Here is a 25,217-nt window from a genome sequence, read left to right on the forward strand (position 1 = left end):
AATTCAAGATCTGATCACTCCTTCGTAAGTTAAAAATACCTCATTTTTTCTAATTTTTCAGAATTAGCCCTCCCACCAACTCCCCAAAAAAGAGTGAATCCGTTTTGGTTATGTCAATTACGTATCTAGGACTTGTGCTTATTTTTCCCACTAAGTTTCATCCCGATCCCTCTATTCTAAGCATTTCCCAAAATTTTAGGTTTCCCTCTCCAACTCCCCTCAATGTCACCTGATCCAGACGGTATTTAAGATAAGAGCTCTGAGACATGATATTCTTCTAAACATTAAATTTAATTAAGATCCGATCACCCGTTCGTAAAAATAGCTTCATTTTTTCTAATTTTTCTTAATTAGCCGTCCCCCCACTCCCCCCAGATGGTCGAATCTGGGAAACAACTACATCTAATTTAACTGGTCTGGTCCCTGATACGCCTGCCAAGTTTCATCGTCCTAGCTTATCTGGAAGTGCCTAAACTAGCGAAACTGGGACCGACAGACCAACAGAATTTGCGATCACTATATGTCACTTGGCAAATACCAAGTGCTATACAAGGTAATTTTAGTCTCTGGGGATGGAATATTTGGTTGAAGGTTGGCTTCAGTACGGCTTATTTTTGAAAAGGGTTATTTCCTGGCTTTGGGCAAACCATGGATGGAAGTAGTTATAAGCCCTCCTAAATTGAAGGAAAACTCGACTTTCTTAAAACTTGAAACCCTCTCCCCCTCACCCTATTTGAGATAGGGTTTGTGATATCAGAGCTTAATATGAGCCCTGATCCTAATAATCTTTGGTCTAGCTTTCATTTGGATCCGTTGCTCCATTCGCAAGTTATAATAAATTAAACAAAAAGCTTGACTTTTTTCAGCACTTAAAACCCACTCCCCCTCGTTGTATTTGAGCTAGGGTTTTCATATAAAAACTTGATGCCTGTCATGGTCTTAGGCATCATTGGTTCAATCTTCATTGACATCTGTCATTCCACTCGCAAGTTGAACTTAATTAAATGCCCCACCCCCCTAATTAAGCTAGGGTCTTCATCTCCAAACAATATGCGTCTTATGGTTTTGGCATCTTTGGCTTGGCTTTCATTGAGATCCATTACTTCATTCGCAAGTTAAGCTGAGCCAAACAAAAAACTCGACTTTGTTAGCACTTAAAGCCCCTTTCCCTCACCCCAATTAAGCTTGGGTCTCCATCCCAGAACTCAATGCATATCATACCCTTAGGCATCTTTATTCAATTTTCATCGAAATTCATCTCTCCATTTGCAAGTTACACTGAATTAAATGAAAAACTCATGTTTTTTTTAACACTTAAAGCCCCCTCGCCCTAATTAAGCTCAATTTCTATCCAAATAGTTGAATTTTAACTCAAATCTCACAGGCGGTTCTCTTGCTATACTCGATTGCATAGACGGGCGGATAGACAGGCAGATTTCAAAAACCTATCTTGATGGATATTTTCCACTACCCAAATAGTGATTCGTCTGAATACCTGAATTAGCTGGAATTTGAAAAAGAAGTACATTAACAGTATCTTAAGCAATAAGTATTTCGTAATCTTACTTAAGTATCAAGTAATAAGTACGCCCTAGATTTTTTACTTAAGTACAAGTAATGGAAAATTTTACTTCTATTATAAACATTTATTAACATTTGCAAGTTATACTAAATTAAACAGAAAACTTAATTTTCTTAATTTTCTAAACCTGTTTTTATTGAAGTAGTACTTGAAGTAGAATTACTTCAAGTAAGTGACAGCACTGTTACCCAATATGTTTGTATATGGACTGTTATATTTGAATGGATTCTAGTCTGGGCCTTGTTAAATTGGCGTCTGAGAAACGTTTATTACCTAATGCTTACAATAATTTTATTGTTTTTTGATAAAAGTCCTATTTTTAGGGGATATCCTTTTGAGCAAAAGAAACACTCCGTCATTCAGGCTCTTTGACGCTGAAATCTAAAAAAAAACAACTAAAATCTTGACTGAATGAATTTGGCATCTTTGAGTCTCAATTTATTCTCTATTTTAAAAATTTTTGTAACTTTTTGTTTATTTAATTTTTCAGAACCTGGCATGATCACTTTCAGTGAGCGTTTCATTTTCGTTCAAGAAAACAGCAACTTAATTATAAATGTACACCGAATAAATGGTCATGACGGCGACGTTTCGGTGAGATGCAGGTCGCTGCAGCAGACCGCCGAGTCTGGGACGGATTTTTTGGGTGGTGAACAAATCCTCAGTTTTCATGACCAAGTAGTAAGTTCTTTAATTTTTCTCTATTCTTTTTCTGTTTTTATGTTGTTTTATATTTTATCTTAGGTTTTTTTTTCTTTCTATGCCTTAAAACTAAGTAAAAATAATGATTGTCACTTTAGTGCATACTAAGAGGCTAAAAAGGGGTCATGCTCTTCGGCTAATATTCTTGTAATAGACTCTTTAGAAAGGGATATTTCGACTACAAGTTGGACCTCTTTTATTTTTACTTTTTGTTTACTTGTTGTTTACTTGTTTTAGATTTTTACTTGTTACTTGTTTGATGAAAAACCATTTTTCTTCAATTGAACTATATAGTAACAACATTATAAAGTAACTAGTACTAATACCACTACTACTACTACTACTACTACTACTTCCTTTTTTCTTAAACTTAAGCCATTTTTCTCAAATTGAACATTAAACCACCGACGTTTTTTTGAAAATTAATTTAAATACCAGGAACAGAAAAAAAAATTACAAAACAAGACATCATTTACAAGGGCAGGGGAGGGGGCGTGTCTCTCGCTGATTTTTTAGACGATTGGTAGGAAGGCCTTCGAACACGACAACAAGTAAAAGAAAATCTGGTTAAAACTGGAAAAGAGAATCCCGCCCAAGTTATACCTCTCTCTAAAAGGAAAGCTCCTACCCTTCTGCACTAAAGTTCAAATCTTAGGTTTCAGTCTTATTCCCTAAATTTTGCATTGTCTATTGGTATTTTATAATTATTTGTGTATTGTTAGTTTGTGCATTATCTGTGTATTGTTAGTATAATTTAATATTTAACACTGTAATGTTTTGTCCCTAAAGACTTGGAATTAAAACGTGCATTCTGATAATTCAATTTGATGATTTTGTTTGATAGAGAAATTTTTAATTTGATTATACAAGTTAGAATCCCACATACAAAACGTCAGTAAAAGCCAGATTTTGTATTTTTTTGGAAATTAAACTTTCAATATCCAATGGTCAATTCTAGAATGAGCTATCAATAAGAAGTATCTTAAGATTAACTTGAGACTGGTTTTGGTATTTAGATATTTTCTCCCTGTCTTATAAAACATCCATTTCACAGCTAAGCTGAGGAGGCTATGAGACGACGAATTCTGACGAATACTTTCCAAAGAGATGCATATTCTAATTCAACGGCTTTTGTGATTCGGTTGTCATTGTTAATTAGTTGGAACACAATTTGTAATTTACCGCAAAGAGTGAGGTATTGGCGAGGGGGCGGACCCCCTCATATTCGTAATAATTTCTATTCGTTTTAGTTTTAATGTTGCTCCTTACATTCAGTTAAAAAGATGATTTTTTATTTATTTAATTACGGTAACAAAACATAGCTGTTAATGCATATGAGTAACCTTGTAAAAAAGGCAGATTATGTAAAACATTACCGGATATTGTGAAAAAGAAAAAAAAAAGCTGCTAAAATTACATCTGGAGAAGTAGAAATATTTGTCAAAACAACAGATCAAAGGTGTAACAGGCAAATTATGTGGAAATTACTGGAAAGTAATTCCAGTAATACTGGAATTGCTAGAAAGTAGCATTGGAAAGGAATTTTGTCAAAACGTGATAAAAGTTGTAATACATCTTCTAATCCTTATGAAAGAGGACCTAAAGTGTTGTAATCTACAGTACCACTTTAAATTGAGTTTAATTCCTCGTCTTAATTTCTGCTTTTATTTTTCACAAAAAAACCCTCCCCCCATAGAATTGCCTAAATGTTAATGAAATCATAAAAAAAAATTGCACAAACTAATCCATGAGGATTTTAAGTTGCATCATTTTTCTCACTCCCTTCAGGAGTAGCGTTTCAGTTTTTATGAGTATAAGATTTTTATTAATAATACATAATATAAGTTAAAGATAAAATTTTTAGTCAAGTTAATTCGCTCTCTTGACTAATGTTTTTCTCAGTATTTATGTATGTATGTATTTTAATCTTTTTTTATTAATTAAATGACAGTTTTGTCGAAGATATTAAATAGAAATTATCTTGAAGGAAAATTAGTTGCAATGATTTAAAGAGAAAATATTTGCAAAATTTTGTAAAATGACATTTTTTGTATAATTCATTTTAATAAGATAAATAAATTTCATTCAGTTTTCTTAGTTTTCAATTTTGTATGTGATGTTTAGTATCAGCTTACTATTCGTGTAAAAACTGAACGCCTTATGGCTACTTGTTTTTATCATAGATAGGATGAGGAGAGAGGGAGAAGGGAGATACGATCTTCTTTAGGTTATGAGAAACTTTTGCGTTAACAAAAAAAGGCTTGATGTATTTTTTTCAATAAGGCAAAATTAGTGTTCCAATTCAAATTATGATGACAGAGCGGAATTTCAACCGTGTCTTCGAAATCGAGCTCTCTGAGCCAGGAGGAGGGGCTACAATCGGTCCAATTCCTAGAATGGCTGTCTCGATCAAACATGATGATGGTAACTATCATATTTTACTTAGAATTAAATCTAGAAATATTTTTCTGTGATGAATAGGCTAGAAATTCATTCGATATCGTATGCTAATATAGCCATGTTAAAGCTCTGTGATGAAACTAGGGACAAGTCTATTGGTATATCAAGCATTTCTTGTGTGCCGATTGGATCGTTTGGTCTCACAAAAAGTTTACAATTAAAACGATATAAAGCTATAGGAAACAGGTACAATTTGTCAGTTAGACAATGGAATAAATAGGCAAATATTTCAGTTGCTAATCTATTTCAGAATACTAGATCAACTACGAGAAAGGCATCCTAATTCGCCCTACCTTGTTAACTCAAATAAATGCTGGGGTTTTTTAAGACGTGCGTCTTTCTTTTTTTTCATTTTGTTTCGCACATACCCTATGATTTTGTTTTCTGCTCTCCTTTCTATGTTTTGTTAACGTTAGGTTTGTTTGTCTTGCTTACTTTTCCCCTTTTCTCCCGTTTATAAAGGTTCCGGACGTGAAGCGTAAAAATTTGGACTTTCATCATTATTAGTGAAAAACTTTTTTTTTTTCTTTTTTTCTATTCATTGTCTTATTGTAAAGTTATATTGGCTTTTCTATATTTTAATTTTGTTTGATTGTAAATATAGAAAGGCACGGTTGATTAAAAATAATTGATAAAAAGCTGATGATGATAATTCTTGGGTAATTGTCTGAGGAAATTTATATCTGGACGGTTTATAATGCGTATTAATTTGCTTTTGACTAGTTTTTCCCAACTGAAATTGGGCCATGCCCGACCTCACTATCTCTAAAATCTTGATCCCACCCCCTCGTGATATTTATATCTTGCTATTCAAATTTTACGTGTATTCAGCGGAATAAAGCTTAAACGGTCTCAAACTTGGTATCTTTTTGGGAATCGTCTTCTAGTCATATTTTATCCTTATGAAAAATATCGTCTGAATACAACACTGTTTACACAATGTATAACTTCATGACAATACTATCATATATCTTGTTTACTCTTGAAACACTTTGGAGTGTGACGTAATTCACGTGAAAAACATTTTTTTTAAAATTGAGTCTTTAAGGTTTATTTAGTCGAAAGGTGCACGCCCTGCCTATGACCAACCAAAGTATTCTCATGTTCCACCGGTGGGGCCTGCTCCCCACGTTGAGAATCACGGCTTTAGACTGTTGCTGCAAAATAATTTAGTAATAATTTAATTTAAATAATAAAATAATTTAGTAAAATAATCAAGACGACTACTCAGAAAGGTGATATGATGCTTATTTTATAGCTCTTCAAGAGTTGTTTGAAAATTCTGGTGGGATTTACCTCTGCCCTTGTATTTTCAGTGAAATGTGTTGTAGTGTTTTTGAGTGATGACCAAGCTGTTTGACAATTCTGGTGGGATTTTCCCCTACCCACGTATTTTCAGTGAAATGTTTGGTATTGTTTTTGAGTGCTGATCAAGTATTCTTTTGAAATTCTGCCTTTGTTTTGATGAATTACTTTAACAAGTTGCTGGATCTTCGATCCTTTTAACACACTAACCTCTCTATCCTTGAATGATTGATGCTTGAAACAGATACTTGAAGACGGATACTTGACAGATTATTGAAGATCTGTTGAAACAGATACTTGAAGACATATACTTGAAGATCTGTTGAAACTGATAATTGAAGAATAGAAACTTGGAACAGTCGTCACAAATTGACAAAACTTGAACCAATTGTTCCATGAGAATCAAATTTTATGGGATAAAGAAGACGGTTTTCCTGTGGATAGATGTATCCACATCTAAACACTTGTAATTGCCGCTTAACTGCATTTGTTGCACTCATAAAGGCCTTTACTAAAGCACCATAAATATTTCGTTTTGTTCTACGTTTTGATGTGGCTCTTTACTTTCACTTGAAATAACTTGTGTTTCTATGTAACAGCTGTCATGGAATTAGTTCCAGGTTCAAATAATTCCAACATTGCAGTAAGATCCGATAACTCCTGTTTCTATCTGAATCTCAAATTGGCAGATTCTATAAATTGAAGTGAAAACATTTTAGTGAAAACTGGACTGTCCCTTGAATGACAAGCTCAGCATCATTAAATGAAATGTCTTATCTTTACTTTTGGAATTTTTAAACTGAACCAAGCCTTCCTAAGGGGGCTGAATCTGCCCCATGGGGATACAGCTCCTCTAGTCTAGCCTCCATCTTACAACGAGCTTTCATCTTACTACACATTTTTTGTTGTTTTTTTTTGTTTTTTTTTATTCGGTTAGATAGTAGTATCATCGATCCTTTGGTACCTATTCTTACTTTGGTGAGTGTAATTCATTGGCTATGGTGTATGTGAGTGTCCCGGTCGTCATTTATATTCCCTGTGTCCCGGCTTTTAGTTTTCTTTTTCTCCTTTATTTTTCAGTTTTTTTCCTTTTTTTAGTTTTTTTTATTAGTTTTTTTTTCTTTTTAGTTTTTTTTAGTTTTTTTTTCTTTTTTAGTTTTTAGTTTTTTACTTTTTTTTATTTTTTAGCTTTTTTAGTTTTTTTAGTATTTCTTTTTAGTTTTTTTGTAGTTTTTACCTTTTTTAGTTTTTCTTCTTCTTTAGTATTAATGCTAAAGCCAAGGTTCGAACCTGGAACCTCTCGGACCTAGAACCTGGAACATAACGACATATAACGAACATATAACGAACATAATTAGAGATTGGTCATAATAGGAATGTTTTCTATTTTTCTTATTTAAAAGAGTTCAAATTTGTTACGTACGTGGTCTCCCAGTATCAAGTACTTTCATGTATTCAAGTATTCACGAAATCCACAGTATTCACTATGGACGACATCCAGTTTTTTTTTTTTTTTTTTTTTTTTTTTTTTTTTTTTTTTTTTTTTTTTTTTTTTTTTTTTTTTTTTTTTTTTAAGAGAATCAGTGTCTAATAGTTTTTTTTCGTAGGTAGAAGTTTGGGAAGGGCTAGTAACCGTTTTGCTGTTCCCATTACTGGTGATTTCAGCATATCTCACAGAGAAGAGAGGCTGTCCTTGCTTAAACCAAACCAAAACGAAAACCTTAAACCAAAACGGAAATCAAATCATAGATGAACCAAGTCTTCAGCAATCAGGTGAGGTTATGTTGATTCTGATATTTTACTCCATGTTTGTAGCATGGCTGTGGCTAACAGAAGGAATAACAGGTAATTGCTCTCGCTTATGACTGTGCTGTTACCGGTGTATCTGTTTCTGAATTTTACAGTAGTCTGTTGCTTATAGAGGAACATGCTAATGGAATTTCAAGTAATTCTATTTAAATGGTTTACTTTCTGAATTCTTAGTGCTAAATAATTCAATTAATTTCAAGCACAAATTATACTTTAAATAGGAAACAGTTTGTTTTTTTTATGTCAAGATTTCTGGCGACTTGATGATAGACCTGCAGTTTTACTGGTACTCGTGTATTTGCCCAAACACACTCAAGAAGTTTGCTTTGTTTGACCTGATCAAAACCGGTTTTTCACACCCATTTAGTTATAAATAGCTTATTCTTTCGTCAAATAAACTACGCTGCAGGAATATTTTAATTAAATATTTATTATATAGAGGTGGTTGGCTTAGGTTAGCTATTTAATATAATGTGTTCTAGGCAGCCTGCTTTCTATAATTCTTTGTTGTAGTTTCCATAGCTTTGTTACTAAATTACTATATTTTCATCTTATTTTGGTATATTTCATTATTGATAACCTAACTTCACTTCTTGAGTGTGTTAAGGATAATACACAAGTACTGTTTTAGCCATTAAAGATGCACCAGCAGTACGGAAAGTGACCAAAGCAGAATTTTTTTTATTTATTTTTTGTAATAAAAAAGGTTCAAATATTTTGACTCCACGTCCGGAAATATTTTTCAACGAAAAAAAATTAAACTAAATTTAAAAAAACAGCATATGAATAGAATACAAGGTAAAAGGTCCCGTGGTGGCGCAGTGGATTTGACCTTAGCTTGGTAAAACGGGACCGTGAGATCGAATCACGCTGCAGGAATGCACTGCAGGGCCGACGCAGGGACCTTAGTAGACAAGAAGCGTCGTTAATTCTTAAATAATAATAATACAAGGTAAAAGAAGAACCATTTCGTCACTTCATATAGTACGAAAAACAAGCAAAATCATTTTTAATTTGTTCCTTTTTTAACTGTTTTCTTTTTAATTTTGAAAAAATTCATTTTAACTTGCAAAAAAGTTCTTTTTACACAAAAAAGAAAACTGTCTTTGCCCCATAGTCATCCTGATTTTGCTTGTTTTTCTTTGAAGTGACGAACAGTTGATGGATAGATGACTTTTGGTTTTCACCTGAATTTTTTGGTTCTCAATTTGCCTTTTATTTTATGAATATGTTTTTTTTTTTTCAATTTTCCTTCTTATTTTTTTTTTTTTTTATTTATCTTAAAAATTTGGTGATTTTCCTAGGGGTTCTTTTTCTTGTAGTAAGGGTAAATCTTAGTTCAGACACATTGTTTTACAGCAGATAGCTATTCATTATCAACAAGTAAATTGAAGAAACGGGATTCTTCTGCTTGTTAAGGAAATAATGTAAATGCTACAATGTAGCCACATTGTGCTGTAATACCAGATGGGAGTCTACCACCTCTTATATCATTAATTTTACAAGGTTTTAGACAATTTCTGTAATTTGTGTGTTTGGTGGTGTTTTGTTGAATTTAATATCTTCCTCCAAGAGTAGGGGTAACTGATAAGAGTGGAAACTCGCGCTAGTGAAAAAAAGTCAGTTTTTTCTCAAAAAAAAATCTCAAAAAAGTCATATCTTTCAGTTTTTTTATGCAAATTTTCTAATTATTTAGAGACTCTTTTGATGTTTTCACCTGCCACAGCGTTGTGTTTGGCGTAAGTACTTTTCAATTCCCACCTTTCCATGTTAAATTACGAAAGATCCTACTCATATCACTAACCCATACTGTTTGATTGAACAGAGGAAGGTTGAAGACCTTCCTCTTGAAAATTGAGTTCATCAATATAAAATTTGTGTGCATGTCCTTGGGCAATATCTTTTCACAGAACTAGGTTATCTTTCATTTTTTTCCCCAAGAATAAATAAAATCAGATAAATTCGTAATTAATTTTATTAGAAATTTCATATACGAAATATTAAAAGTTTGAACCATGTCATTTCGTAATAAATAGAGTGTGGTGCCACAGACTTGATTTTGAATACTTAAATACGTTTGAAAGCCGGTGAAAAATAGCTATATTGCATCGATAAGAAGCTGGCATTCTCAATTGGAAATCTCCCGAGAAAAAAGGAATAAAACAAGAGCTAAGAGCTCATATGGCACTTGTGACGAGGTCGGAAGTACCAAGAGCTCATATGGCATGAGCTCTAGCAAAATTATAAGAAACAATAGATTAATTAAAAAAAAATAATCAGAAGCTTAATGCCGGTCGGGATTTAAAATAAGAGCTCTGAGACACAAGGTCCTTTTAAACATCAAAATTCATTAAGATCTGATCACTCACTCGCTAGTTAAAAATACCTAATTTTTTTAATTTATCCTGTCCCTTCAGCCCCCCCAGATGTTCGAATCCGGGAAAACAACTTTATCAAGTCAATTTGTGCAGGTCCCTGACACACCTACCAATTTTCATCGTCCTAGCACGTCCAGAAGCACCGAACTTGCCAAAGCACTGGACCCTCCTAACTCCCCCAAAGAGAATGGATCCAGTCCAGTTTCGTCAATCAAGTATCTACGACATTTGCTTATTCTACCCACCAGTTATTCCACCTCCAAGTTTCATCCCGATCTCTCCACTCTAAGCAATTTCTAAGATTTCTGGTTTCCCCCTCCAACTTTCCCCCAATGTCACCAGAACTCGCCGGGGTTTAAAATAAGAGCTCTGATGCATGAGTTCCTTCTAAATGTCAAATTCAAAATTACCTCACGATCGGTCACCCGCTCTTAAGTTAAAAATACCTAATTTTTTATAATTTTTCCGATTAACACCCCCTACAACTCCCCCGAAGAGAGTGGATCCGTTTCGGTTATGTCAATCACGTATCTAGGACTTGTCCTTATTCTTCCCACCAAGTTTCATCCTGATCTCTCCACTCTAAGCGTTTTCCAAGATATGCGGTCCCCCCCCCCCAAAAAAAAATCCCCCCAATGACACTGAATCCGATCAGAATCTAAAACATGAGATCTGAGTTACGAGGTTTTTCTAAATATGAAATTCAAGATCTGATCACTCCTTCGTAAGTTAAAAATACCTCATTTTTTCTAATTTTTCAGAATTAGCCCTCCCACCAACTCCCCAAAAAAGAGTGAATCCGTTTTGGTTATGTCAATTACGTATCTAGGACTTGTGCTTATTTTTCCCACTAAGTTTCATCCCGATCCCTCTATTCTAAGCATTTCCCAAAATTTTAGGTTTCCCTCTCCAACTCCCCTCAATGTCACCTGATCCAGACGGTATTTAAGATAAGAGCTCTGAGACATGATATTCTTCTAAACATTAAATTTAATTAAGATCCGATCACCCGTTCGTAAAAATAGCTTCATTTTTTCTAATTTTTCTTAATTAGCCGTCCCCCCACTCCCCCCAGATGGTCGAATCTGGGAAACAACTACATCTAATTTAACTGGTCTGGTCCCTGATACGCCTGCCAAGTTTCATCGTCCTAGCTTATCTGGAAGTGCCTAAACTAGCGAAACTGGGACCGACAGACCAACAGAATTTGCGATCACTATATGTCACTTGGCAAATACCAAGTGCTATACAAGGTAATTTTAGTCTCTGGGGATGGAATATTTGGTTGAAGGTTGGCTTCAGTACGGCTTATTTTTGAAAAGGGTTATTTCCTGGCTTTGGGCAAACCATGGATGGAAGTAGTTATAAGCCCTCCTAAATTGAAGGAAAACTCGACTTTCTTAAAACTTGAAACCCTCTCCCCCTCACCCTATTTGAGATAGGGTTTGTGATATCAGAGCTTAATATGAGCCCTGATCCTAATAATCTTTGGTCTAGCTTTCATTTGGATCCGTTGCTCCATTCGCAAGTTATAATAAATTAAACAAAAAGCTTGACTTTTTTCAGCACTTAAAACCCACTCCCCCTCGTTCTATTTGAGCTAGGGTTTTCATATAAAAACTTGATGCCTGTCATGGTCTTAGGCATCATTGGTTCAATCTTCATTGACATCTGTCATTCCACTCGCAAGTTGAACTTAATTAAATGCCCCACCCCCCTAATTAAGCTAGGGTCTTCATCTCCAAACAATATGCGTCTTATGGTTTTGGCATCTTTGGCTTGGCTTTCATTGAGATCCATTACTTCATTCGCAAGTTAAGCTGAGCCAAACAAAAAACTCGACTTTGTTAGCACTTAAAGCCCCTTTCCCTCACCCCAATTAAGCTTGGGTCTCCATCCCAGAACTCAATGCATATCATACCCTTAGGCATCTTTATTCAATTTTCATCGAAATTCATCTCTCCATTTGCAAGTTACACTGAATTAAATGAAAAACTCATGTTTTTTTTAACACTTAAAGCCCCCTCGCCCTAATTAAGCTCAATTTCTATCCAAATAGTTGAATTTTAACTCAAATCTCACAGGCGGTTCTCTTGCTATACTCGATTGCATAGACGGGCGGATAGACAGGCAGATTTCAAAAACCTATCTTGATGGATATTTTCCACTACCCAAATAGTGATTCGTCTGAATACCTGAATTAGCTGGAATTTGAAAAAGAAGTACATTAACAGTATCTTAAGCAATAAGTATTTCGTAATCTTACTTAAGTATCAAGTAATAAGTACGCCCTAGATTTTTTACTTAAGTACAAGTAATGGAAAATTTTACTTCTATTATAAACATTTATTAACATTTGCAAGTTATACTAAATTAAACAGAAAACTTAATTTTCTTAATTTTCTAAACCTGTTTTTATTGAAGTAGTACTTGAAGTAAAATTACTTCAAGTAAGTGACAGCACTGTTACCCAATATGTTTGTATATGGACTGTTATATTTGAATGGATTCTAGTCTGGGCCTTGTTAAATTGGCGTCTGAGAAATGTTTATTACCTAATGCTTACAATAATTTTATTGTTTTTTGATAAAAGTCCTATTTTTAGGGGATATCCTTTTGAGCAAAAGAAACACTCCGTCATTCAGGCTCTTTGACGCTGAAATCTAAAAAAAAAAAAAAACTAAAATCTTGACTGAATGAATTTGGCATCTTTGAGTCTCAATTTATTCTCTATTTTAAAAATTTTTGTAACTTTTTGTTTATTTAATTTTTCAGAACCTGGCATGATCACTTTCAGTGAGCGTTTCATTTTCGTTCAAGAAAACAGCAACTTAATTATAAATGTACACCGAATAAATGGTCATGACGGCGACGTTTCGGTGAGATGCAGGTCGCTGCAGCAGACCGCCGAGTCTGGGACGGATTTTTTGGGTGGTGAACAAATCCTCAGTTTTCATGACCAAGTAGTAAGTTCTTTAATTTTTCTCTATTCTTTTTCTGTTTTTATGTTGTTTTATATTTTATCTTAGGTTTTTTTTTCTTTCTCTGCCTTAAAACTAAGTAAAAATAATGATTGTCACTTTAGTGCATACTAAGAGGCTAAAAAGGGGTCATGCTCTTCGGCTAATATTCTTGTAATAGACTCTTTAGAAAGGGATGTTTCGACTACAAGTTGGACCTCTTTTATTTTTACTTTTTGTTTACTTGTTGTTTACTTGTTTTAGATTTTTACTTGTTACTTGTTTGATGAAAAACCATTTTTCTTCAATTGAACTATATAGTAACAACATTATAAAGTAACTAGTACTAATACCACTACTACTACTACTACTACTACTACTTCCTTTTTTCTTAAACTTAAGCCATTTTTCTTAAATTGAACATTAAACCACCGACGTTTTTTTGAAAATTAATTTAAATACCAGGAACAGAAAAAAAAATTACAAAACAAGACATCATTTACAAGGGCAGGGGAGGGGGCGTGTCTCTCGCTGATTTTTTAGACGATTGGTAGGAAGGCCTTCGAACACGACAACAAGCAAAAGAAAATCTGGTTAAAACTGGAAAAGAGAATCCCGCCCAAGTTATACCTCTCTCTAAAAGGAAAGCTCCTACCCTTCTGCACTAAAGTTCAAATCTTAGGTTTCAGTCTTATTCCCTAAATTTTGCATTGTCTATTGGTATTTTATAATTATTTGTGTATTGTTAGTTTGTGCATTATCTGTGTATTGTTAGTATAATTTAATATTTAACACTGTAATGTTTTGTCCCTAAAGACTTGGAATTAAAACGTGCATTCTGATAATTCAATTTGATGATTTTGTTTGATAGAGAAATTTTTAATTTGATTATACAAGTTAGAATCCCACATACAAAACGTCAGTAAAAGCCAGATTTTGTATTTTTTTGGAAATTAAACTTTCAATATCCAATGGTCAATTCTAGAATGAGCTATCAATAAGAAGTATCTTAAGATTAACTTGAGACTGGTTTTGGTATTTAGATATTTTCTCCCTGTCTTATAAAACATCCATTTCACAGCTAAGCTGAGGAGGCTATGAGACGACGAATTCTGACGAATACTTTCCAAAGAGATGCATATTCTAATTCAACGGCTTTTGTGATTCGGTTGTCATTGTTAATTAGTTGGAACACAATTTGTAATTTACCGCAAAGAGTGAGGTATTGGCGAGGGGGCGGACCCCCTCATATTCGTAATAATTTCTATTCGTTTTAGTTTTAATGTTGCTCCTTACATTCAGTTAAAAAGATTATTTTTTCTTTATTTAATTACGGTAACAAAACATAGCTGTTAATGCATATGAGTAACCTTGTAAAAAAGGCAGATTATGTAAAACATTACCGGATATTGTGAAAAAGAAAAAAAAAAGCTGCTAAAATTACATCTGGAGAAGTAGAAATATTTGTCAAAACAACAGATCAAAGGTGTAACAGGCAAATTATGTGGAAATTACTGGAAAGTAATTCCAGTAATACTGGAATTGCTAGAAAGTAGCATTGGAAAGGAATTTTGTCAAAACGTGATAAAAGTTGTAATACATCTTCTAATCCTTATGAAAGAGGACCTAAAGTGTTGTAATCTACAGTACCACTTTAAATTGAGTTTAATTCCTCGTCTTAATTTCTGCTTTTATTTTTCACAAAAAAACCCTCCCCCCATAGAATTGCCTAAATGTTAATGAAATCATAAAAAAAAATTGCACAAACTAATCCATGAGGATTTTCAGTTGCATCATTTTTCTCACTCCCTTCAGGAGTAGCGTTTCAGTTTTTATGAGTATAAGATTTTTATTAATAATACATAATATAAGTTAAAGATAAAATTTTTAGTCAAGTTAATTCGCTCTCTTGACTAATGTTTTTCTCAGTATTTATGTATGTATGTATTTTAATCTTTTTTTATTAATTAAATGACAGTTTTGTCGAAGATATTAAATAGAAATTATCTTGAAGGATTGAAGGAAAATTAGTTGCAATGATTTAAAGAGAAAATATTTGCAAAATTTTGTAAAATGACATTTTTTGTATAATTCATTTTAATAAGATAAATAAATTTCATTCAGTTTTCTTAGTTTTCAATTTTGTATGTGATGTTTAGTATCAGCTTACTATTCGTGTAAAAACTGAACGCCTTATGGCTACTTGTTTTTATCATAGATAGGATGAGGAGAGAGGGAGAAGGGAGATACGATCTTCTTTAGGTTATGAGAAACTTTTGCGTTAACAAAAAAAGGCTTGATGTATTTTTTTCAATAGGGCAAAATTAGTGTTCCAATTCAAATTATGATGACAGAGCGGAATTTCAACCGTGTCTTCGAAATCGAGCTCTCTGAGCCAGGAGGAGGGGCTACAATCGGTCCAATTCCTAGAATGGCTGTCTCGATCAAACATGATGATGGTAACTATCATATTTTACTTAGAATTAAATCTAGAAATATTTTTCTGTGATGGATAGGCTAGAAATTCATTCGATATCGTATGCTAATATAGCCATGTTAAAGCTCTGTGATGAAACTAGGGACAAGTCTATTGGTATATCAAGCATTTCTTGTGTGCCGATTGGATCGTTTGGTCTCACAAAAAGTTTACAATTAAAACGATATAAAGCTATAGGAAACAGGTACAATTTGTCAGTTAGACAATGGAATAAATAGGCAAATATTTCAGTTGCTAATCTATTTCAGAATACTAGATCAACTACGAGAAAGGCATCCTAATTCGCCCTACCTTGTTAACTCAAATAAATGCTGGGGTTTTTTAAGACGTGCGTCTTTCTTTTTTTTCATTTTGTTTCGCACATACCCTATGATTTTGTTTTCTGCTCTCCTTTCTATGTTTTGTTAACGTTAGGTTTGTTTGTCTTGCTTACTTTTCCCCTTTTCTCCCGTTTATAAAGGTTCCGGACGTGAAGCGTAAAAATTTGGACTTTCATCATTATTAGTGAAAAACTTTTTTTTTTTCTTTTTTTCTATTCATTGTCTTATTGTAAAGTTATATTGGCTTTTCTATATTTTAATTTTGTTTGATTGTAAATATAGAAAGGCACGGTTGATTAAAAATAATTGATAAAAAGCTGATGATGATAATTCTTGGGTAATTGTCTGAGGAAATTTATATCTGGACGGTTTATAATGCGTATTAATTTGCTTTTGACTAGTTTTTCCCAACTGAAATTGGGCCATGCCCGACCTCACTATCTCTAAAATCTTGATCCCCCCCCTCGTGATATTTATATCTTGCTATTCAAATTTTACGTGTATTCAGCGGAATAAAGCTTAAACGGTCTCAAACTTGGTATCTTTTTGGGAATCGTCTTCTAGTCATATTTTATCCTTATGAAAAATATCGTCTGAATACAACACTGTTTACACAATGTATAACTTCATGACAATACTATCATATATCTTGTTTACTCTTGAAACACTTTGGAGTGTGACGTAATTCACGTGAAAAACATTTTTTTTAAAATTGAGTCTTTAAGGTTTATTTAGTCGAAAGGTGCACGCCCTGCCTATGACCAACCAAAGTATTCTCATGTTCCACCGGTGGGGCCTGCTCCCCACGTTGAGAATCACGGCTTTAGACTGTTGCTGCAAAATAATTTAGTAATAATTTAATTTAAATAATAAAATAATTTAGTAAAATAATCAAGACGACTACTCAGAAAGGTGATATGATGCTTATTTTATAGCTCTTCAAGAGTTGTTTGAAAATTCTGGTGGGATTTACCTCTGCCCTTGTATTTTCAGTGAAATGTGTTGTAGTGTTTTTGAGTGATGACCAAGCTGTTTGACAATTCTGGTGGGATTTTCCCCTACCCACGTATTTTCAGTGAAATGTTTGGTATTGTTTTTGAGTGCTGATCAAGTATTCTTTTGAAATTCTGCCTTTGTTTTGATGAATTACTTTAACAAGTTGCTGGATCTTCGATCCTTTTAACACACTAACCTCTCTATCCTTGAATGATTGATGCTTGAAACAGATACTTGAAGACGGATACTTGACAGATTATTGAAGATCTGTTGAAACAGATACTTGAAGACATATACTTGAAGATCTGTTGAAACTGATAATTGAAGAATAGAAACTTGGAACAGTCGTCACAAATTGACAAAACTTGAACCAATTGTTCCATGAGAATCAAATTTTATGGGATAAAGAAGACGGTTTTCCTGTGGATAGATGTATCCACATCTAAACACTTGTAATTGCCGCTTAACTGCATTTGTTGCACTCATAAAGGCCTTTACTAAAGCACCATAAATATTTCGTTTTGTTCTACGTTTTGATGTGGCTCTTTACTTTCACTTGAAATAACTTGTGTTTCTATGTAACAGCTGTCATGGAATTAGTTCCAGGTTCAAATAATTCCAACATTGCAGTAAGATCCGATAACTCCTGTTTCTATCTGAATCTCAAATTGGCAGATTCTATAAATTGAAGTGAAAACATTTTAGTGAAAACTGAACTGTCCCTTGAATGACAAGCTCAGCATCATTAAATGAAATGTCTTATCTTTACTTTTGGAATTTTTAAACTGAACCAAGCCTTCCTAAGGGGGCTGAATCTGCCCCATGGGGATACAGCTCCTCTAGTCTAGCCTCCATCTTACAACGAGCTTTCATCTTACTACACATTTTTTGTTGTTTTTTTTTGTTTTTTTTTATTCGGTTAGATAGTAGTATCATCGATCCTTTGGTACCTATTCTTACTTTGGTGAGTGTAATTCATTGGCTATGGTGTATGTGAGTGTCCCGGTCGTCATTTATATTCCCTGTGTCCCGGCTTTTAGTTTTCTTTTTCTCCTTTATTTTTCAGTTTTTTTCCTTTTTTTAGTTTTTTTTATTAGTTTTTTTTTCTTTTTAGTTTTTTTTAGTTTTTTTTTCTTTTTTAGTTTTTAGTTTTTTACTTTTTTTTATTTTTTAGCTTTTTTAGTTTTTTTAGTATTTCTTTTTAGTTTTTTTGTAGTTTTTACCTTTTTTAGTTTTTCTTCTTCTTTAGTATTAATGCTAAAGCCAAGGTTCGAACCTGGAACCTCTCGGACCTAGAACCTGGAACATAACGACATATAACGAACATATAACGAACATAATTAGAGATTGGTCATAATAGGAATGTTTTCTATTTTTCTTATTTAAAAGAGTTCAAATTTGTTACGTACGTGGTCTCCCAGTATCAAGTACTTTCATGTATTCAAGTATTCACGAAATCCACAGTATTCACTATGGACGACATCCAGTTTTTTTTTTTTTTTTTTTTTTTTTTTTTTTTTTTTTTTTTTTTTTTTTTTTTTTTTTTTTTTTTTTTTTTTAAGAGAATCAGTGTCTAATAGTTTTTTTTCGTAGGTAGAAGTTTGGGAAGGGCTAGTAACCGTTTTGCTGTTCCCATTACTGGTGATTTCAGCATATCTCACAGAGAAGAGAGGCTGTCCTTGCTTAAACCAAACCAAAACGAAAACCTTAAACCAAAACGGAAATCAAATCATAGATGAACCAAGTCTTCAGCAATCAGGTGAGGTTATGTTGATTCTGATATTTTACTCCATGTTTGTAGCATGGCTGTGGCTAACAGAAGGAATAACAGGTAATTGCTCTCGCTTATGACTGTGCTGTTACCGGTGTATCTGTTTCTGAATTTTACAGTAGTCTGTTGCTTATAGAGGAACATGCTAATGGAATTTCAAATAATTCTATTTAAATGGTTTACTTTCTGAATTCTTAGTGCTAAATAATTCAATTAATTTCAAGCACAAATTATACTTTAAATAGGAAACAGTTTGTTTTTTTTATGTCAAGATTTCTGGCGACTTGATGATAGACCTGCAGTTTTAGTGGTACTCGTGTATTTGCCCAAACACACTCAAGAAGTTTGCTTTGTTTGACCTGATCAAAACCGGTTTTTCACACCCATTTAGTTATAAATAGCTTATTCTTTCGTCAAATAAACTACGCTGCAGGAATATTTTAATTAAATATTTATTATATAGAGGTGGTTGGCTTAGGTTAGGTATTTAATATAATGTGTTCTAGGCAGCCTGCTTTCTATAATTCTTTGTTGTAGTTTCCATAGCTTTGTTACTAAATTACTATATTTTCATCTTATTTTGGTATATTTCATTATTGATAACCTAACTTCACTTCTTGAGTGTGTTAAGGATAATACACAAGTACTGTTTTAGCCATTAAAGATGCACCAGCAGTACGGAAAGTGACCAAAGCAGAATTTTTTTTATTTATTTTTTGTAATAAAAAAGGTTCAAATATTTTGACTCCACGTCCGGAAATATTTTTCAACGAAAAAAAATTAAACTAAATTTAAAAAAACAGCATATGAATAGAATACAAGGTAAAAGGTCCCGTGGTGGCGCAGTGGATTTGACCTTAGCTTGGTAAAACGGGACCGTGAGATCGAATCACGCTGCAGGAATGCACTGCAGGGCCGACGCAGGGACCTTAGTAGACAAGAAGCGTCGTTAATTCTTAAATAATAATAATACAAGGTAAAAGAAGAACCATTTCGTCACTTCATATAGTACGAAAAACAAGCAAAATCATTTTTAATTTGTTCCTTTTTTAACTGTTTTCTTTTTAATTTTGAAAAAATTCATTTTAACTTGCAAAAAAGTTCTTTTTACACAAAAAAGAAAACTGTCTTTGCCCCATAGTCATCCTGATTTTGCTTGTTTTTCTTTGAAGTGACGAACAGTTGATGGATAGATGACTTTTGGTTTTCACCTGAATTTTTTGGTTCTCAATTTGCCTTTTATTTTATGTATATGTTTTTTTTTTTCAATTTTCCTTCTTATTTTTTTTTTTTTTTATTTATCTTAAAAATTTGGTGATTTTCCTAGGGGTTCTTTTTCTTGTAGTAAGGGTAAATCTTAGTTCAGACACATTGTTTTACAGCAGATAGCTATTCATTATCAACAAGTAAATTGAAGAAACGGGATTCTTCTGCTTGTTAAGGAAATAATGTAAATGCTACAATGTAGCCACATTGTGCTGTAATACCAGATGGGAGTCTACCACCTCTTATATCATTAATTTTACAAGGTTTTAGACAATTTCTGTAATTTGTGTGTTTGGTGGTGTTTTGTTGAATTTAATATCTTCCTCCAAGAGTAGGGGTAACTGATAAGAGTGGAAACTCGCGCTAGTGAAAAAAAGTCAGTTTTTTCTCAAAAAAAAAATCTCAAAAAAGTCATATCTTTCAGTTTTTTTATGCAAATTTTCTAATTATTTAGAGACTCTTTTGATGTTTTCACCTGCCACAGCGTTGTGTTTGGCGTAAGTACTTTTCAATTCCCACCTTTCCATGTTAAATTACGAAAGATCCTACTCATATCACTAACCCATACTGTTTGATTGAACAGAGGAAGGTTGAAGACCTTCCTCTTGAAAATTGAGTTCATCAATATAAAATTTGTGTGCATGTCCTTGGGCAATATCTTTTCACAGAACTAGGTTATCTTTCATTTTTTTCCCCAAGAATAAATAAAATCAGATAAATTCGTAATTAATTTTATTAGAAATTTCATATACGAAATATTAAAAGTTTGAACCATGTCATTTCGTAATAAATAGAGTGTGGTGCCACAGACTTGATTTTGAATACTTAAATACGTTTGAAAGCCGGTGAAAAATAGCTATATTGCATCGATAAGAAGCTGGCATTCTCAATTGGAAATCTCCCGAGAAAAAAGGAATAAAACAAGAGCTAAGAGCTCATATGGCACTTGTGACGAGGTCGGAAGTACCAAGAGCTCATATGGCATGAGCTCTAGCAAAATTATAAGAAACAATAGATTAATTAAAAAAAAATAATCAGAAGCTTAATGCCGGTCGGGATTTAAAATAAGAGCTCTGAGACACAAGGTCCTTTTAAACATCAAAATTCATTAAGATCTGATCACTCACTCGCTAGTTAAAAATACCTAATTTTTTTAATTTATCCTGTCCCTTCAGCCCCCCCAGATGTTCGAATCCGGGAAAACAACTTTATCAAGTCAATTTGTGCAGGTCCCTGACACACCTACCAATTTTCATCGTCCTAGCACGTCCAGAAGCACCGAACTTGCCAAAGCACTGGACCCTCCTAACTCCCCCAAAGAGAATGGATCCAGTCCAGTTTCGTCAATCAAGTATCTACGACATTTGCTTATTCTACCCACCAGTTATTCCACCTCCAAGTTTCATCCCGATCTCTCCACTCTAAGCAATTTCTAAGATTTCTGGTTTCCCCCTCCAACTTTCCCCCAATGTCACCAGAACTCGCCGGGGTTTAAAATAAGAGCTCTGATGCATGAGTTCCTTCTAAATGTCAAATTCAAAATTACCTCACGATCGGTCACCCGCTCTTAAGTTAAAAATACCTAATTTTTTATAATTTTTCCGATTAACACCCCCTACAACTCCCCCGAAGAGAGTGGATCCGTTTCGGTTATGTCAATCACGTATCTAGGACTTGTCCTTATTCTTCCCACCAAGTTTCATCCTGATCTCTCCACTCTAAGCGTTTTCCAAGATATGCGGTCCCCCCCCCCAAAAAAAAAAATCCCCCCAATGACACTGAATCCGATCAGAATCTAAAACATGAGATCTGAGTTACGAGGTTTTTCTAAATATGAAATTCAAGATCTGATCACTCCTTCGTAAGTTAAAAATACCTCATTTTTTCTAATTTTTCAGAATTAGCCCTCCCACCAACTCCCCAAAAAAGAGTGAATCCGTTTTGGTTATGTCAATTACGTATCTAGGACTTGTGCTTATTTTTCCCACTAAGTTTCATCCCGATCCCTCTATTCTAAGCATTTCCCAAAATTTTAGGTTTCCCTCTCCAACTCCCCTCAATGTCACCTGATCCAGACGGTATTTAAGATAAGAGCTCTGAGACATGATATTCTTCTAAACATTAAATTTAATTAAGATCCGATCACCCGTTCGTAAAAATAGCTTCATTTTTTCTAATTTTTCTTAATTAGCCGTCCCCCCACTCCCCCCAGATGGTCGAATCTGGGAAACAACTACATCTAATTTAACTGGTCTGGTCCCTGATACGCCTGCCAAGTTTCATCGTCCTAGCTTATCTGGAAGTGCCTAAACTAGCGAAACTGGGACCGACAGACCAACAGAATTTGCGATCACTATATGTCACTTGGCAAATACCAAGTGCTATACAAGGTAATTTTAGTCTCTGGGGATGGAATATTTGGTTGAAGGTTGGCTTCAGTACGGCTTATTTTTGAAAAGGGTTATTTCCTGGCTTTGGGCAAACCATGGATGGAAGTAGTTATAAGCCCTCCTAAATTGAAGGAAAACTCGACTTTCTTAAAACTTGAAACCCTCTCCCCCTCACCCTATTTGAGATAGGGTTTGTGATATCAGAGCTTAATATGAGCCCTGATCCTAATAATCTTTGGTCTAGCTTTCATTTGGATCCGTTGCTCCATTCGCAAGTTATAATAAATTAAACAAAAAGCTTGACTTTTTTCAGCACTTAAAACCCACTCCCCCTCGTTCTATTTGAGCTAGGGTTTTCATATAAAAACTTGATGCCTGTCATGGTCTTAGGCATCATTGGTTCAATCTTCATTGACATCTGTCATTCCACTCGCAAGTTGAACTTAATTAAATGCCCCACCCCCCTAATTAAGCTAGGGTCTTCATCTCCAAACAATATGCGTCTTATGGTTTTGGCATCTTTGGCTTGGCTTTCATTGAGATCCATTACTTCATTCGCAAGTTAAGCTGAGCCAAACAAAAAACTCGACTTTGTTAGCACTTAAAGCCCCTTTCCCTCACCCCAATTAAGCTTGGGTCTCCATCCCAGAACTCAATGCATATCATACCCTTAGGCATCTTTATTCAATTTTCATCGAAATTCATCTCTCCATTTGCAAGTTACACTGAATTAAATGAAAAACTCATGTTTTTTTTAACACTTAAAGCCCCCTCGCCCTAATTAAGCTCAATTTCTATCCAAATAGTTGAATTTTAACTCAAATCTCACAGGCGGTTCTCTTGCTATACTCGATTGCATAGACGGGCGGATAGACAGGCAGATTTCAAAAACCTATCTTGATGGATATTTTCCACTACCCAAATAGTGATTCGTCTGAATACCTGAATTAGCTGGAATTTGAAAAAGAAGTACATTAACAGTATCTTAAGCAATAAGTATTTCGTAATCTTACTTAAGTATCAAGTAATAAGTACGCCCTAGATTTTTTACTTAAGTACAAGTAATGGAAAATTTTACTTCTATTATAAACATTTATTAACATTTGCAAGTTATACTAAATTAAACAGAAAACTTAATTTTCTTAATTTTCTAAACCTGTTTTTATTGAAGTAGTACTTGAAGTAAAATTACTTCAAGTAAGTGACAGCACTGTTACCCAATATGTTTGTATATGGACTGTTATATTTGAATGGATTCTAGTCTGGGCCTTGTTAAATTGGCGTCTGAGAAATGTTTATTACCTAATGCTTACAATAATTTTATTGTTTTTTGATAAAAGTCCTATTTTTAGGGGATATCCTTTTGAGCAAAAGAAACACTCCGTCATTCAGGCTCTTTGACGCTGAAATCTAAAAAAAAAAAAAAACTAAAATCTTGACTGAATGAATTTGGCATCTTTGAGTCTCAATTTATTCTCTATTTTAAAAATTTTTGTAACTTTTTGTTTATTTAATTTTTCAGAACCTGGCATGATCACTTTCAGTGAGCGTTTCATTTTCGTTCAAGAAAACAGCAACTTAATTATAAATGTACACCGAATAAATGGTCATGACGGCGACGTTTCGGTGAGATGCAGGTCGCTGCAGCAGACCGCCGAGTCTGGGACGGATTTTTTGGGTGGTGAACAAATCCTCAGTTTTCATGACCAAGTAGTAAGTTCTTTAATTTTTCTCTATTCTTTTTCTGTTTTTATGTTGTTTTATATTTTATCTTAGGTTTTTTTTTCTTTCTCTGCCTTAAAACTAAGTAAAAATAATGATTGTCACTTTAGTGCATACTAAGAGGCTAAAAAGGGGTCATGCTCTTCGGCTAATATTCTTGTAATAGACTCTTTAGAAAGGGATGTTTCGACTACAAGTTGGACCTCTTTTATTTTTACTTTTTGTTTACTTGTTGTTTACTTGTTTTAGATTTTTACTTGTTACTTGTTTGATGAAAAACCATTTTTCTTCAATTGAACTATATAGTAACAACATTATAAAGTAACTAGTACTAATACCACTACTACTACTACTACTACTACTACTTCCTTTTTTCTTAAACTTAAGCCATTTTTCTTAAATTGAACATTAAACCACCGACGTTTTTTTGAAAATTAATTTAAATACCAGGAACAGAAAAAAAAATTACAAAACAAGACATCATTTACAAGGGCAGGGGAGGGGGCGTGTCTCTCGCTGATTTTTTAGACGATTGGTAGGAAGGCCTTCGAACACGACAACAAGCAAAAGAAAATCTGGTTAAAACTGGAAAAGAGAATCCCGCCCAAGTTATACCTCTCTCTAAAAGGAAAGCTCCTACCCTTCTGCACTAAAGTTCAAATCTTAGGTTTCAGTCTTATTCCCTAAATTTTGCATTGTCTATTGGTATTTTATAATTATTTGTGTATTGTTAGTTTGTGCATTATCTGTGTATTGTTAGTATAATTTAATATTTAACACTGTAATGTTTTGTCCCTAAAGACTTGGAATTAAAACGTGCATTCTGATAATTCAATTTGATGATTTTGTTTGATAGAGAAATTTTTAATTTGATTATACAAGTTAGAATCCCACATACAAAACGTCAGTAAAAGCCAGATTTTGTATTTTTTTGGAAATTAAACTTTCAATATCCAATGGTCAATTCTAGAATGAGCTATCAATAAGAAGTATCTTAAGATTAACTTGAGACTGGTTTTGGTATTTAGATATTTTCTCTCTGTCTTATAAAACATCCAT

At 33.7% G+C, this 25,217-nt stretch overlaps 1 protein-coding gene across 4 annotated transcripts in view; it reads left to right on the forward strand.

The window, feature by feature from the left end:
• LOC136035389 (uncharacterized) overlaps window positions 1–25,217 on the forward strand; it is a 68,687-nt gene that overhangs the window by 15,712 nt on the left and 27,758 nt on the right. For all 4 annotated transcript variants that reach the window (XM_065717161.1, XM_065717163.1, XM_065717162.1 and 1 more), the window contains 5 exons: window positions 2,073–2,263; window positions 7,657–7,822; window positions 13,012–13,202; window positions 18,603–18,768; window positions 23,959–24,149. In XM_065717161.1, the coding sequence (XP_065573233.1) occupies window positions 2,073–2,263; window positions 7,657–7,822; window positions 13,012–13,202; window positions 18,603–18,768; window positions 23,959–24,149 (905 nt within the window). The remainder of the gene's footprint in view (window positions 1–2,072; window positions 2,264–7,656; window positions 7,823–13,011; window positions 13,203–18,602; window positions 18,769–23,958; window positions 24,150–25,217) is intronic.

Source organism: Artemia franciscana, chromosome 14 (genome assembly GCF_032884065.1).
Source record: "Artemia franciscana chromosome 14, ASM3288406v1, whole genome shotgun sequence".
In the NCBI taxonomy this organism is placed as follows: Eukaryota; Metazoa; Arthropoda; class Branchiopoda; order Anostraca; family Artemiidae; genus Artemia; species Artemia franciscana.